The sequence below is a fragment of the Harpia harpyja genome, chromosome 4 (assembly GCF_026419915.1).
Source record: "Harpia harpyja isolate bHarHar1 chromosome 4, bHarHar1 primary haplotype, whole genome shotgun sequence".
Taxonomy (NCBI): domain Eukaryota; kingdom Metazoa; phylum Chordata; class Aves; order Accipitriformes; family Accipitridae; genus Harpia; species Harpia harpyja.
In genome coordinates this window covers 6,568,088-6,584,568 of record NC_068943.1, presented here as the reverse complement: position 1 = coordinate 6,584,568, position 16,481 = coordinate 6,568,088, and the positions used below count along the sequence as shown (strand labels likewise).

Here is a 16,481-nt window from a genome sequence, read left to right as displayed (position 1 = left end):
ATGACATGTTATCATGCAAGTTGGCAGTTTAGTTTGCTATATAAGCATTCTGTATTCACAGTAGAAAAATCTAATATTGCAATAAAGGCCTTTTCAACTGAAAACTAATTTATTTAAAGAGAAAATAAAATAATGAAAGTTTAAAAAAACCACATGGTGCTCAAAGTTAAAATATGTATTCTTCTTAAGACTCACTGTCAGCATGTACAAGCATATTTTTAATTAAGTGGTGGATTTGCATAATGAGTTCACAAAGTGAGAGTCAAGTCAAACAGATGAACCTGAAGGCAGCGAGTCTATGGTCTTTCTTACCTCATCTGCCCGAGAACTAAATATCTTCATTCAGCTTTTGAAAGAAGAGCTACAGCATTTCCCTATTTGTCAATCAGATGTGGTTCAATGGAATCGAGCCATATTAGAGAGCTTAACTGTGGAAAGTGAAAGACGGTTTCTCACAAAGCTAAAACCTTATTTCACTGGAGTCACTCAATTTTACAGCAAGATATAGAAGGTGCTTCTATTGCACAGAGGAAAGATTCAGATGCTATTAGAAAACAACGTAAGGTATGTACATACTAGAGAAAAATCAACAAATACGAACGTGTCCTGTCTCTCGAAAGAAGGGAAAACACTGCAGTAATGCTCTATCTTGCAACATAGTTCAATTTTAACATCGCTGTTAACAATGTTAAACAAACTGTTTTTCAAAAATTGACAGATCTGCTCAGTGTGCTGTATTATTAACATACCAGGATTCAACATTTTGCTATTTTAAATTATCTGCAGTGGGAGGGTGTGGTACTGGGAAAGTCAGAGTCACATATATTGAGAAATGCTGGAGGAAGAGTTTCCTCAAACATTCACTAAGTCCCAACTGATTTTTAAAGTACAAAATACAGAGAAAAATGTCAACTTCAAACAGAATTCAGTTTTGATCAAGTGTAAATACACAGCATCAATCAAAACTGCTAAGCAGTTTTATTAACTCAAAGACTTACTCCAAAGAAATACCATAATCCATACAATGGCTGGTACAGGTGAACTCAGGTAATACAGCTTCAGGTAAGCACAAAATTAATTTTCTCTAAAAATGTTTCTGAAGTAACTTCTGTGAAACGTGACCTTTATAAAACATATGACAATGGGATGCCTTATAAAGGTTTTATGGTATTGTGGGTTTTCAGAACGACCATTAGCAGCTATAAGTATTTAAGATATTAGTATTTAAACTAATTAGAAAATGTGGATTTTCAGACAAACCATTATTCCAATGGCATTTTGTGCTTATGTCTTTGGGCACCTTTGAAAATCCCACCTAAAATTTAAAGAATTAACTCGAATGTCTACATTTAACATAATGAAACACAATGTAACATAACGTAAATGTTAACATTTAAACATACAAATATGGATATGAATATATGCACATTCATATAATTAGCAAAGAATACAAGATAGTGTGTTGTTCTGTAAAGATTCCAGAAACAAAGCAGCAATCATAGAATCATAGAATCATTTCGGTTGGAAAAGACCTTCAAGATCATCAAGTCCAACCATTAACCATGCCCCCTAAACCATGCCCTGGAGTACCCTGTCCACTCGCTTTTTGAATACCTCCAGGGATGGTGACTCAACCGCTTCCCTGGGCAGCCCATTCCAATGTTTGACAACCCTCTCAGTAAAAAAATTTTTCCTAATATCTAACCTAAATCTCCTTTGCCTCAACTTGAGGCCATTTCCTCTTGTCCTATCTCCAGCCCCCTGACAGAAGAGACCAGCACCCACCTCACTACAACCCCCCTTCAGGCAGTTGTAGAGAGCGATAAGGTCTCCCCTCAGCCTCCTCTTTTCTAGACTGAACAACCCCAGATCCCTCAGCCGCTCCTCATAAGAAGACTTGTGCTCCAGGCCCTTCACCAGCTTGGTTGCCCTTCTCTGGACACGCTCCAGCACCTCCATGTCTTTCCTGTAGTGAGGGGCCCAAAACTGAACACAGGACTCGAGGTGCGGCCTCACCAGTGCCGAGTACAGGGGAACAACCACCTCCCTGTTCCTGCTGGCCACACTGAATGCCTGCCCTAGGTTCATAAACTCATTTTGAACTCATCATGTCCACACAGGAACATGCCACTGTGTTAATACATCAGGGACACGATGTATTCTAAATGAATTATAGCAAAAATATTTTTCATAGAAATCATGGAATGGTTTGGGTTGGAAGGGACCTTTAGAGATCATCTCGTTCCAACCGCCCTGCCATGGGCAGGGACACCTTCCACTAGACCAGGTTGCCCAAAGCCCCATCCAACCTGGCCTTGAACACTGCCAGGGATGGGGCAGCCACAACCCCTCTGGGCAACCTGTGCCAGTGCCTCACCACCCTCACAGTGAAGAATTTCTTCCTTACATCTCATCTAAATCTACCCTCTTTCAGTCTAAAGCCATTACCCCTTGTCCTATCACTACATGCCCTTGTAAAAAGTCCTTCTCCAGCTTTCTTGTTGGCCCCTTTAGGTACTGGAAGGCTGCTATAAGGTCTCCCTGGAGACTCCTCTTCTCCAGGCTGAACAACCCCAACTCTCTCAGCCTGTCCTCACAGCAGAGGTGTTCCAGCCCTCTGACCATTTTTGTGCCCTTCCTCTGGACCCGCTCCAACAGGTCCATGTCTCTCCCATACTGAGGACCCCAGAGCTGGACGCAGTACTGCAGGTGGGGTCTCACCAGAGCAGAGGGGCAGAATCCCCTCCCTCGACCTGCTGGCCACGCTGCTTTTGATGCAGCCCAGGATACAGTTGGCTTTCTGGGCTGCAGGCACACACTGCTGGCTTACGTTCAGTTTTTCCGCCGCCAGTATCCCCAAGTCCTCTCCACAGGGCTGCTCTCAATCCCTTCATCCCCTACCCTGTATTGATATTGGGGGACTGCCCCAACCTATGTGCAGGACCTTGCACTTGGCCTTACTGAACTTCCTGAGGTTCGCAGGGGCCCACTCCTCAAGCCTGTCCACGTCCCTCTGGATGGCATCCCATCCCTCAAGTGCATCAAATGTGCCACTCAGCTTGGTGTCATCTGCAAAGTTGCTGAGGGTACACTCAACGCCACTATGTCATTAATAAAGATATTGAACAGTACTGGTCCCAGTACAGACCCTTGAGGGACACCACTCATTACTGGTTTCTACTTGGACATTGAGCCATTGAGTGTAACTCCTTGGACACGGCCATCCAGCCAATTCCTTAGCCATCTAACAGTCCATCCATCAGACCCGTATGTCTCCGATTTAAAGGTAAGAATGTTGTGGGGGACCGTATCAAAGGCCTTACAGAGTCCAGGTAGATGAGATCCATAGCTCTTCCCTTGTCCACTGATGCAGTCACTCCATTGTAGAAGGCCACCAGATTAGTCAGGCATGATTTGCCCTTGGTGAAGCCATGTCAGCTGTCTCTAATCACCTGCCTGTCTTCCATATGTTTCAACCTATCTTCTAGGAGGATCTGTTCCATGGTCTTACCAGGCACAGAGGTGAGGCTGACTGGCTGGTACCTCCTAGGGTCCTCCTTTTTACTCTTTTTAAAAATGGGTTTGATGTTTCCCTTTTTTCAGTCAGGGAGTTCTCCTGTCTGCCATGACTTTTCAAATATGATGGTGAGTGGCTTAGCAATTACATCAGCCAGTTTCCTTGGGACCCTGGGCAGCATCTCATCAGGTCCCATGGACTTATGTATGTCCAGGTTCCTCTGGTGGTCTTGAACCTGATCTTCTCCCATGATGGGAGGGACTTCATTCCCCCAGTCCCTGCCTTGAGGTTCGGGGGCTTGAGAGATGTGGGAAGAGAGGTTACCAGTGAAAAGTACAGCATCTTTAAAGCATAGATTTTAAGGCTTATTTTGCTACAGCTCTTTGTTCTTGAAGGCCAAATTCCTTAACATAGTGGTCCACCGTCTATAGCTCTTTACAAAATGTAACATCCACTAAATTTAACTGTGAACATTTTGCAGCCTTGTATCATCTGACATTGAAGAGAATTTGAAAGTAATATTTGGACAGAAAATTACACTGTAATAGTAATTTCTGAGTTGATAATTTTGAGTCTGGTGTGATTTGCAGCTCCCACAGTGTCAAGTTAGTTAGTCAAGACAAGTTAGGTGTCACCAGTGGCAATTAAAAGCACACAGGCTAAATGTGACTACCCTACCATTACAACTAAAGTTGATTAAGACAATCACCCCTTTCTGGAAACCAAAATAGAATTGTCACTGTTTCTGGGAGGATTGATAAATTTCAGATTTAACAGGCAGTCAGGAAGCCCTAAAGTATCAGTTTTACTATGGATAACAGGATTCTCAGTAATTATTATTTTATTAAGTGAAAAAATACTTTCTTGAATACTAGAACTAGTATCTGGCTGTCTACTTCAATCTAATAACAACTACTAAAACTGAAATAAAAAGCACTGTCTGTTCTTGACTTCTGATTTGGAATAGCTTTTGTTCCTTTTAAAAATTGTTCAGGCAAAGATCAATTTGCATCAAAGTGGCTTACCAATTATAAAACTCTAAACTGAGGGGAAGACTGGGACCTTAGGAGCCTGAGGGGTAAAGAATAAGTTGTGTTAGTATTCTGATTGTGAACACATGCCATACTCAATGGACAGAGATCAGTGATAGATCTGATGGAGTCAGAAAACAGCATATGATTGTAAATAGGTGCAGCAGAAGAAAGACCATACTCAAAAAATTGAATTTTTCCCCTCATTAAAATGCATCTGTTCCATATCAGATAAAGCTCTAGAAATAAAAATATCTTAAAATATTAGATAAGCAAATTCATTTTTTCCTCCATCTAACAAGATACTAGGAAAGCAAGTAAAGAATGGCTTTCTCTATGCTGCTAGAATAGGAGATAAAAATGATACCAATTGTGCCCAAACTTTGGGCTAGCTGTAGTGATCCAAAACAGTCATGGTATAAGCTAACAAGCATTGTGGATGAAGAGGTCACTTGCCACAGCTCACTTGCCAGCACTTTTCTATATACCAGTGCAGACGTACCCAAAAAGACTACTTAGCTCTGTAATTCCAAAACTCTCTTTCAGAATTAAGTTCTTCACTGCACCAAGATGGTTTCAGCATGAAAAAAAAAGTAACATATATATATATAGTTCGATTACTTAATGAAATAATAATGACTATTAAAAGTGATACCTTCAGTTCTTTCACCTCTTCTTTCTTAATAAATGCTTGCGCAACATTAATCCCTCCAGCTGGTTTATTCTTATTTCCATGGTTAGAAAGACTCTTTCCAACTTGTTCGGTCAGTTTTTGAATAACTGTTCCTAAAGTTCATAAAAATTATATTGACAGTTTCCATTCACAAGTAAGAGATTTTACTGTAAACCCTCTAGAAATCTTCCACAAAGTAAAAATAAGTAAAAGAAGTCTCGCTGAGGCAGAGATTGTCTCTTTTTCTGCATTTATATAAAACAGCATGATACACATCTAATTTGAACTGACATCTCCAAGTACTATATTAATATAAACACATTAGCAAAAACATAAAGTGCACACAAATATATATACACTCAAGACTAGATAGTCTGCCTTCATTATGTTTTCTAACACAGAAATATATCAGGAAATGCAAAATCATGCATAGCTGTTACAACATGCATATACAAAAGTAGTGAAAATACCTTTTGAAGTTTTGGCAGGTGTTCCAGTTTCTTCAATTTCCCTTTCCTCCGTCCCATCCATATCACTTTTGCCAGAAGCCTTCTGAAAAGCACTGACTTTGTTGCTTGATGTTTTTGACTGCTTTTTCAGTAATTCTGGTGATATGTAAGACTGTTCAATATCATCTTCATCTACTTCTTCCTCTGAACTGAATGGTGGAGTTCTAAGCAAAACCACATACAACCTAAGGACTTACTGCATTTCAGTGACTGCACTGCTATAGACATATTTAAGCTTCCTTGTATTTTCCTTTCCAATAACGTGCATTTTTCTTACGTGAAAAAAACAGGAGCTCCCATAAATTCTAACTATCTATAAAACTATTTAAAAGAAATCACGCTGCTAAGTAAACTCAGGAAGTTATCACAAAATGATCTCTTATATAGACATGACTATTTCCCATCTATGCAACTACCTTTACAAAACAGTAGACCAATATATAACAAGTCTTGCCAGGCAAACAAAGATAGGCTTTCATGCATCAGCAGGGAGAGCAAAGTTTAGGGTCAAGGAATCTGCACCACAGAAAGTCTGTTCTGACATTTTGTTAGATGAAAATAACTTAGGAATTTTTCAGTGCAGGAAATTACAAAGTAAGGTACCTGATGTGAGTGGAATCTGGAATATTGTGTTTAATTTTGGTCATAGTAAGAAAATATCGATAAACTGAAAATTAGGTCACCAAAGTATTTAGCTGCTTTTAACTGGGACAGAAAAAGCATCTGAGAAAGAAACTAAAGGAAGTCCCTCTCTTGTTCACAACAAAGAATACATCTGCTGAAAGGAAAACATGCTATCTTTCAGGGATTATAACAACACGCTCAAATGGAATAATACTTTAAAACAAAATATGAAATAAGCAGTCCAGAAAGTGTTTATAATTTTAGCTTAATAATAGCTTTTGTGTGGCAAGCATGTGAATATTCAGTCACCAGAAATGTTTTCTTCAAAAATACAAGGGAACAAATCATACGTGATGCTAGATGTCTTCCTGGAACCTCCATTTCCAAAAAGCTTCCTGGATCTAAAAATAACAAGACAAGTTATTTCAAGACTGACAGTCAACTAAGCAAGCATAAAGTTTATATAGAAGTAATGTGAAATCTTTGTTCAGTTCTTACAATATTAGCAGGAAATGTTCACGTCAGTCACAAAAACCCAAACCCATATGAGTACTATGAGAACAGCATCTCTTACTTTGGTGTAGATGTATTCTCAGCGATGGTGGTTCTTTGTTCAGCTGGGCGGACAGCTGTTGAAGACCGTTTTACTGGTTTTCGTGGTGTGGCAAATGATGAAATTCCCAATTGATTGAACTTCTGTTTACCTACAAGAGATGTTATCTATCTCATTACTAGAAGCAATGTTTGGTATCTTTTATATTTAATTTCTAAAATTAAAGATGTCTCTGCCGTAGATTATAGTTTTACAAAAGAGAAGAAAAAAAAAGTATTTTTTTTCTTCAAAGCAGTTCAGAGTTACCATGTATCTTGCCAATATAGGAGCTAAGATTTCTGCAGTTAAACACAATGTCAAGAACCCTTTAAAGGAAACTGTTTAGTTGGCCATAACTATATAGAATATTTGCATGAAAAGTTATGAAAGCAGCTATAGAGAAGCGTTGCTAAATAAAACCTTAAATAGCACTTATAAAATGTAAGAGAATGAACAAAAACCAAAACCATTTTAACCTTCTGAAGGAAGCTGAGGACAGGAAACAGGTCTATTACAAGAAGATGATTTCTCTTCAACCCTAAAGCTAACTTGGCGTTCAAGATGCTCTCGAATTCGGTGAATGTCAGGCTCTTGCTTCTGTTTGCATTCTCTAGCAGATTCAATAGCACGCAAAATTTTATTTAAGTGATCATTTGGGATACCGCGAACACCCTAAGGAAACAAATAGTATTGTAAACACAGGGGTTATTATTTCTGGGATTTATATCCTACAATCATATACACTCTTTTAAACTTCGAATATCACAAAGCTTGTAGAAAAATCACAGAAGTTGGTAACACTGCCCACAGGTATAGCCATATCCTCCACAGCTGTAATTTGATGGACATCCTCTCAGGTTAATGAATTACACTTATTTATAACATGTGGAAATTCACCTTTGGATTTTATAGGTTGAGGGTTGTGGTACAAGACTGAAAGAGAATAGCAAAAAAGCGGGACAAAGATTATCCCTCTCTTAAATAACTCAAAATAATCTTACTGCTTTAATTCCCAAGGATTCCAGCTTCTCCTCCAGGGCTTGCTCCAAAACAACTCGTAATTCTTTAGTTAAAGAAGGATCAGTCTTCAAAGCATTTATTAAATAGTGGTTACTTCTACCTGTTTTATGATCACCTTTCTCAATTTCTGAAATAAGAATGGAAAAATGCATTTAAGAGACATTTGAAAAATCCACAGTACATGAGACAATTAAAAACTGCACTGAAGCATGCATTTTTTAGAAACACCATAGGCATCCATGTGCGCTTTTTGTCTACATGGAATTGTATTCTTTTTAAAATCTTGGGCTAGCTTACAAAAGTCAGCCCACTTGGAATCTATAGCTCAGCACCTCGTACTCACCATCACAAGTATCTTCTATTTGTCTTGTTACAGAATCACTGTAAAGATACATACCTGAATATCTAGCAACAAAGGTCTCTGCTATTAGAACTGTACTTGGAAACTTCTGATAAAGAAAGACTATCTTCTGATAATTAAGTTCTCTATAAGTGGTATTTCAAATCAAAGCTGAACTCTAGCAGGAATTAGAACAAATATATGACAAATTTGTTCTCAAGAAAAGCTTAAAACAATGTAATGTTCTCTGATAAAAAACGCCCACTGAAATCAAATCTTTGGAAAGTTTTAACACTTTCAAAAGTCTTGGTAAAGACAAAACCTTAGTCTGAGGCAGACAGTTTCACAGAAAATACATGACAGATAATACTTATATCAAAACTCTTTCAAGGACAAAGTTCAGTGTCGTGTTTTCTTCTATGCAGGTCTATGACACCATACATACTTAAAAGCAGACAAAGAAGTTTCCCCTGCTTTAAGTGTCTCTTTCCCTTGCTTTAAGCGTCAGTAATGACATGAACTCTTATGCAAGAAATAAAGAATCATCTAGACAGATTCTTCCATCTAAATTAAAGACTGACATTTAAATTAGGCCAAAGTATTATAGGGTCATACAGAGGAGTAAAGAAGCAAAACATACCCATTTGGAACCTGCCTATAACGTGTCCCTGGCAAGATGAAATTTTACTGAATGCCACTTCTACCAAGAGAACCAAATACTCTGTGGGACCACGGTAGCTGCTCCTGTCTGGCAGTGGTCAGCAAAGCTGGCAAAGCATACACAGAGGGGTATACAACATCCCAAGAAAGCATGCTGTAAACCACACTCCCAACTTCGTCCCCTGAAATAAAAGCTAAATGTTGGGCAGGAGTTTGTCTCTGTCCAGTATGCCTTACAGGGCAGCAGAGTCATTTGCCAGCCCACAGACAAGGACATAAACGAAGGAGTAATTCCATATTGTGACTTTCAAATGCTTTCTTTCAAAACAAAAGTGCCACTTCTCCTATTTTTAAAAAATGATTGCTTAAAAAGCAGTTTCATTTACTTTTCATTTTTCTTTAAGGGAAAGATAAGCACCCTGAAGAGGACCCAAAAAAGCCTCAAGATACACAAATGATATTTAGGTTGTTTTGAGAGTGGCCTCCGATGGATCCTGGAAAGAACTGTAGGTAATGAAAACTTTCTGAGAAAAAGTCCAGCTACCATACTAACAGACCTGTGTTGAAGAGGACAGAATCTGGCTGAAATCTTATCTGGCTTGGGGATCTGTGTGGACAACTCCGTCCCTGACAGAGGTGGGATTAAAAATGATTTGGTTGGAGAGCTGAGTCCTAGAAGAGGCAAGCTACTGGTCGGTGAGGAAACACAGTGCTATCAGACTATCCCCAGTCAGGAAAAGGTGCATTATGCAGTATGAAATCCTTCCAGAAAGCTAGACATGAGACATTTTAAAGTGGAAGGCTCCAAAGAGCCTTCTGAAAATCCTGTCCCTTTCAGATGTTAATCCTTACAATAAAATAGATTCATCTAAAATAATTTTTAAATTCATAATTACTACATACCAATATGGGTAACAAGACTATCCAGCATTATCCTAATTAATGACAGTATTAATTCTTGCTAATTAACTCAAGATAAATCCTCTTTGCCAGAGACAACTATTTAAGGAACTGTTTTCTTATTCCTTTTTGTTTTTTAAAAAAACCCTAAACACTAGATTTAACAACTTTGGAGACAATAGACCTTAAGTCTGGTCCACTGTCTCAGCTCCTACATAATCCTATGAAATAATGTGCCAAGTCAAGAATTTTCACACTCTCCCTTACAAATGACTGCCACCGAAAACAAAAAAATCTTGGTCTATCTTTTCAGACCACATTCTTTCTTTCTCTCTTTTGTACTGCAGGCCATGCCTTTAGGCACAGCAGAAGAATCAAAGACAATCCATCAAGAGAGAAGACGGCAAGCAAGAGAAACAGCAGAAAGAACGGCAAAAATGCAAGCAGTCTTTATTTCAGATTTTTCAGAGTCACTGGATTTTCCCTGGGGAAACCTCTCACTTATGCACAGATGTATTCAAGCAACAATTTTGTTTTCAAAACAGCATCATTCCTTCAAAATTTAAACTCATTGGCTATAAAGTTCAAGACTGATTTTGATTTTTGCCCACAGTACAGATTATTATGCTATTCAGCTATTTGGTGTTTAACCTGAAGTACTGTTAGCCTTCTTCAGGAGAATACCATGCAGGATGAACCAATGCTTTCTGTTCTGTCACTGTAAATGTGGCCTTCTCCAAGTTTTCTTCAGATGGAGCAGAAGAACAGCTGCCAACACTGGGATACATAATTTCATTCAGAATTGCACAACTCTGGCTGGAGCTGTGGCTGCTTAGAAGTAGGTGTAACTTAGATTACTTGCAAAAGTATCTTTGGTGCATTTATGAAAGTAGGCAGCTTCAACCTCCACCACCAACTTCCTTCTATCTGAACTCTTTATCCTCTTATGCAGAGTTTGAAAAAGAAGTGAGCACACATTGCAATAGCATGAGCACTAAAAATTTCCTAGTAAGGGGGTATTCCCCATAAAACATTTTTGCTCTGCTTAGCTCAAGTGCCTTTAGACATATGGAATACGCCTGCTTTAAAGAGTTAGCCAGATTTTCATAAACACATTGCATTTGGATAGGGAAATCATAATATTTACAAGCACCAATAGCAAACAGGAGACTGATACGAACAAGGAATGTTCCACCCAAATCACATAAGCATACTGCAATACAATGAAAAATACTGTAGGTATCAAATAATATTTACTTTTTATTTTCAAGAAACACATGCCACTGTATTTTGAGCTGAATCAACCATTACCTTTTTCCTCTTCTGAAAGCTCCTCTATGGGCTCCAGCATATGCACCAAGGGTGCCTGCTCTAATAACGAGGAAGAACAGGAACACCAGACAAACAGGACAGAAGAAGGTCAAGGTCCAGAGTGGGAAGTTAGGCAAAAAAAATACACTGATGTCAACTTTCCTGATTGCTGACAACCTGCTTAACAATCACAAACCCAATGCAACATGCCTCTTCACTGCCTTGCTGGTACATTTTTGTAGAGGACACCCTAATACAATAGTCACTTCAGGAGTGATTCAGTTGCCCAAACATGGGTGTCTAGTGTCATCTCAGATATATCAGAGTTTTAAGCCATCAGCACAGGGCTGGCTGATACGTCACAGAACTATAGAAAAACCCATGCCCTTCTGGAATGGCAGGCAGAGGCCAGGTGGGATGTTTTTAGGCACCTACAATGACAAGGCCACCTAGGATTAAGTAAATGAATACTGTCATTCATTTCTCATAAGAAGCATATTAATTTTTAAATTTATTTTAAAATATTGTTTATGTGCAATTTGATACTAAAAGTTTACAAAAGGCAAGTGAAATGGTCAGACATAGAAATCCTCAAAAATATATGGAAAAAATGTTAACTCATTATTCCAGAGAATTATTAATTACTGAGTCCATATGTGCAAGACAGAAATTTTATATATATTTAGATAGATATCATAATTTCCCATAAAACCAATTTAAAAAATCTTCAAGCGCTCCAATACAGTGAGATTCAGTATTATCATGTGCTTTAAAGAAATCTTGAAATGTCCTCTGCTGAAAACAGCTTCCTAAACACATTGAAATTATCATTCTATAGGCTGTCAGGTACAATTTGCTTTATATAAATGAAGCCAAAGTACAGTTTATTTACAACTTTATAGACTTCAGATATGAGATGCATGAAAATGCTTATATGTAGACTATTAAAAATTCAGGTTTTTAAAATGTTAATATTTACCTTCCATAAATTAACTTATTTTAATGAAAACTAGAACTTGAGTTTCTTCTAGGGTTTCCGATAAAAACAGAGATGTGCAAACTATACTTTAAATATTCAACTACTGGCAGTATAGGAGAAAACAATTTATTGGCCAATATTTTGGGCCAACATACATTTGCCCCAACCTTCACAAGAAACCTTTGGCACTATAAATGGTTGTTACACTGTATAGGTAGAAGGGGAGGAAGTGACGTTGCATTAAAGATTTCTGCTCTTCAGCACTTCTTGTACAATTAGGTACAACCATGGATGCACTGTGATGGGTCAACACAATGAAATGAGCACTTGCAGCTAAGTGACACTTACTGTCACATCTCCAATATTCCCCATGTGAAGGGGACTAAAACTGGTGGTGTAAGTGCTTGGTTATGGCAGCTGCTCTCTCCATGCTTTCCATACTTGTGACTATATTCAGCCTCACACCTGCTTTTCCAAGCCCGTTACCAGACTTTAAGATTTGCTCCCATATAACTTGCACTAAATAAGAAGTTCTAAAAAAATGTTTCTTATACCATCACAAGATGCTAACAAGATGCAAATGTCAATATATGTTATGGAAACACTTAAAAGCAAAACTCTGAGAGACAAATAGGTTTCTGGTCTTTCAGTCTCTAAGGCTGTAAGATTTAACAGTGGCCAGAGCATTCTTGGGCACCGGAACATGATCCTCCACAGTACTGCTCCTGGCACACTGTTGCCCTGCACCAACTAACGTTCTCCAAAACAAAGTTCAGGCACAGTTTGGGATCATTCCCAAAAGCCTGCAGTGAGCCTGTTGTGGAGGACAGAGCCTGAAGCACGGATGAGATGTTCTGGCGCGATTTAATTTAGCTGCATGGGCATTGAGGTGTCTGAGTTTTTTGGCTGGACCTACTAGCCAGTAAGCCAGTTGCTGTGTATTTGGATTTAATCTATACTTGTTTTACCTGTACATTACTCAAATGCAATCTGCTTAGAGGAGCTGACTCATCTCTGCACAAGCCCTTGTCAAGTAACTTAATTTAACAGGAAAAGCCCAGTCCCCAGAACTCAGATGTGAAAAGAATCTGCAGATCTGGTATAAAGGTACATGCTTCTCTTCCTCAGTATACTAGAAACAGAGGAAGTTAAAAATCAGTAATAGTTGCAAGAGCAAAACCAAAATGTATTACTATTACGTGCAATATTGTTGTTCACTGCATGATGACAGAGGAGATAGAATGGTAAGACATGGGGGAGTGCAATATCTGGAAACACCAACTTCTCCAATGTAAGCAGGCATTTTCTTTCTCTTTACTGTACACATAGTCCAAGAGATATTTATTAACCATCACGTTAGAACCAAATGTAAGAAAAAGCAGCTTGGTTCACCACTCCTCTGGTTTATAGACAGGTGTGGAGATCATCCCCCTTAAGGAGCCCGCTCCCTATGTTTACTAAAGACATGCTTTTTCTAGCTATCTGATCAGACCTCTCACTTCTTAACCTTAGTGCACATCCTTGAAATCACCAGCATCTAAATATTACCAAGCTTATTTTTAGGAATCATTTAAGTCTAACTACCCAACTAGACCTCAAAACTGTACAAAGTAGTTTTTGCTAACTTCAAATCTAAAATAATGCTGCTGATGCAGACTGAAATCCTAACTACTCCACATTATTGTAACCTCCTCTAGTTCATACAACCTTTTTGCCCAAAATCTCACCAAGCCACAATCCAATGTTAGCCTTAAACAAGTAATCACTACAATTTCTGACTTAAGTAGAGCCAGTTACCTTCCTGTCAATTATCAGCTCTAAACCTAAACCACTGCTCTACATCAACATTTTCAACATCAGACCTTGCTGGCAAGGATCTTACTCCTAGCTTTCATCCTGGCCTGAGTGTTGAACATAGACAGACTGCTACCTTCCTTTTTGGACTCAAACCTAGAAATAAATTACTTGCTCCTACTCACTTCCCAGTTCCCCACTCCAGCTGAACACCCCAACTGTGTTCTTGCCTTACTGGAAGTGGATTCCAGGAGGCTGAAGCAAGGCAGGAGGCCTTGTGTCAATGAACAAAGTATAATTGAGGTTGCATCTGAACTGGAAATTACACCAGATTACATTGCAACCTCAATTATACTTTGTTCATTGACAAATTTGAACCCTGGCTTTCATCTCCACACCTTTCTTGGCTATAAAATAGAGATAAATTTCAGCTTCATACTTAAACCTATTCAGTCAGGCTCTGCTGCTGCTACCTTCCTTAATTGATCCTTCTTAACTTGACCATAACTCTCTTTTCCAATCGACGTCTGTCTAAGCCCAATCCTAACCCTAACCCAAGCTCAGTGATCTCTGTAAAACCTTGGGTCAGCAATAACCAGATGTCTCTGGGCAATACCAGCCCCTTCTTCTTCTGCTGGCATGAACCACCTTAACTCCAAACCCAATTCATTCAGTCCACCCCCAAGTCCCACACCTGACGCTAATCAAACAGTATTATTGCTAAATCCTATACCTAGCCCAGTGGCAAATTCCAAACACATCCTCCCCTTGTGTCATCAGCCAGCCTCAGTCCCAAACTTAGCCCTACCTTTATCCTCAGAAGAATGGTTCCTGTCAGCCTCAGGCTTGAACCTAACTAAATGGTGTCTTCCAACACCAGTCTTAATGCAGGCTGGTCGTACTTATATCTCACTGGCCTGAATCCAGCCATATTAATACTAGCCATCATTAAGCCCAGCAATCTTGAGATGACCTCCACAATTATGTGTCTGTTGTCCCACATCTTCCAGAATATCTCTTCTGCCAGCTAATATGTGTGGACAGATAGATGAGAGATATCAAAAGTACAGGTTACCTTAAGTTCTTCAGTGGATAATTATACTACTGAAAAATTATGTGCCTGGCATACTTTGACAAAACATAAATATCTGTTTTAAGTAATATCTGGAGACAATTTCTGTGCAGGTGGAATAGGAAAACGTATTTAACAATAATGAATTCAGGCTGTATATATTTCAAGCATATCATATATTGTTTGTCTGTTCTTATCTACTAGTTTAAAAACCCCCAATATTCTGACAGTATTATTAGAAAAGCAGTATTATGGCCAACATTTAAAGGAGAAATCCTGTCTATTTGCTCTGAAATATGAAATGCTAAAGAACTTTTAGCCTGAACAGAAGTGTTACTATTATCTATAGTGGAGTATCACCCTACAGTAAGCACTTTGCACTTGCAATATGAAAACCCAGGATAAAATGTAAAACTTATTTGCTGTAAATTGCTGCACTTCTTAAAAAATGTAAGGAATGTAAGCCATGGCTATAGTCATTATATACTCTTCTAATTTATACCCAAATTTCACATCCAAAGAGCTGCCAGACTTAATCTGTGATACCTGTAATTCTGACTGTCATCTTTGCATTAATGCACTTCATATATTTTTCTCCTAACTAATCAATGGGAAGCCATATACTGCACATAAGCAGCATAAATATTAATTTTAAACCAATATTCTTAAATACAATAAATTTTTGACACTTACCTGAGGCCTCTAACTTAGGAGCCTAGTCATCTCAGACTCCTTCTACAGTCAACGAAGAGACACAGGCAACTTCAAAGAGCAATTCAGATCTTATTTCAGCTGAACCAAACTCTGAAGGTGCCGCTTTTCTTTGTTAACTGTCTAGGAAGACTACTTTGACTAAATTTTCCTCAGATGCTTCAGCTATGTCCCTGATGACAGCCGGGCCTTAGTCCACACCATGTTTGAAGACTGAGGCATAGGTTTTAATGGACAATCTAATTAATATCTTTGCTTTTTAGCTACTGTCATCAATTCCACCTAGTATTATTCACCTAACAAAGATTAAATATTGAACAAGTATCAACATTTCAAGAGTAATATAGGAGCCAAAGCCTGATTTTAAAATACGATTTCTTAAAAAAAAAAAATCACAATTAATCCTTTTTGTGAGACTGAAGTAATCTTTGAAAATAAGACTTAAGTTATATCTGCACAAAACCCTACAGCTAGTTTAGAAACAGACAGAAGAATGGTCAGCCAGGATGGCATTCAAGGCACACTATTAGCTCTCACAAGAAATTAGGAACGTTAACACAAAAGCACCAGGCTAACACAGTTTTTCCACTACTTTACACCTAAGATACCTCATTTGTAATTCAGGTATCTTTTCAGAACAGATTTAAGATGTGCAGAATATTAGGATGCAAAAGCTTCCAAGCAACTTTGAAAAGCGTCCTTAAGTTCACATTAGAGAGCCTTTTGCAGAATAAATTTTCTTTCAAAC

The 16,481-nt window shown here is 38.5% G+C and overlaps 1 protein-coding gene across 2 annotated transcripts in view; it reads right to left on the bottom strand.

Moving 5' to 3' along the window:
* DZIP1 (DAZ interacting zinc finger protein 1) overlaps positions 1–16,481 on the bottom strand; it is a 37,381-nt gene that overhangs the window by 2,132 nt on the left and 18,768 nt on the right. Inside the window, exons 11-17 of one of the 2 annotated variants that reach the window (XM_052785766.1) lie at positions 11,178–11,237; positions 7,948–8,093; positions 7,423–7,618; positions 6,929–7,058; positions 6,705–6,755; positions 5,692–5,894; positions 5,204–5,334 (exon numbers count right to left, since the gene is read on the bottom strand). In XM_052785766.1, coding sequence (XP_052641726.1) covers positions 5,204–5,334; positions 5,692–5,894; positions 6,705–6,755; positions 6,929–7,058; positions 7,423–7,618; positions 7,948–8,093; positions 11,178–11,237 — 917 coding nt within the window. The remainder of the gene's footprint in view (positions 1–5,203; positions 5,335–5,691; positions 5,895–6,704; positions 6,756–6,928; positions 7,059–7,422; positions 7,619–7,947; positions 8,094–11,177; positions 11,238–16,481) is intronic. The other variant, XM_052785767.1, reaches the window with a different exon arrangement.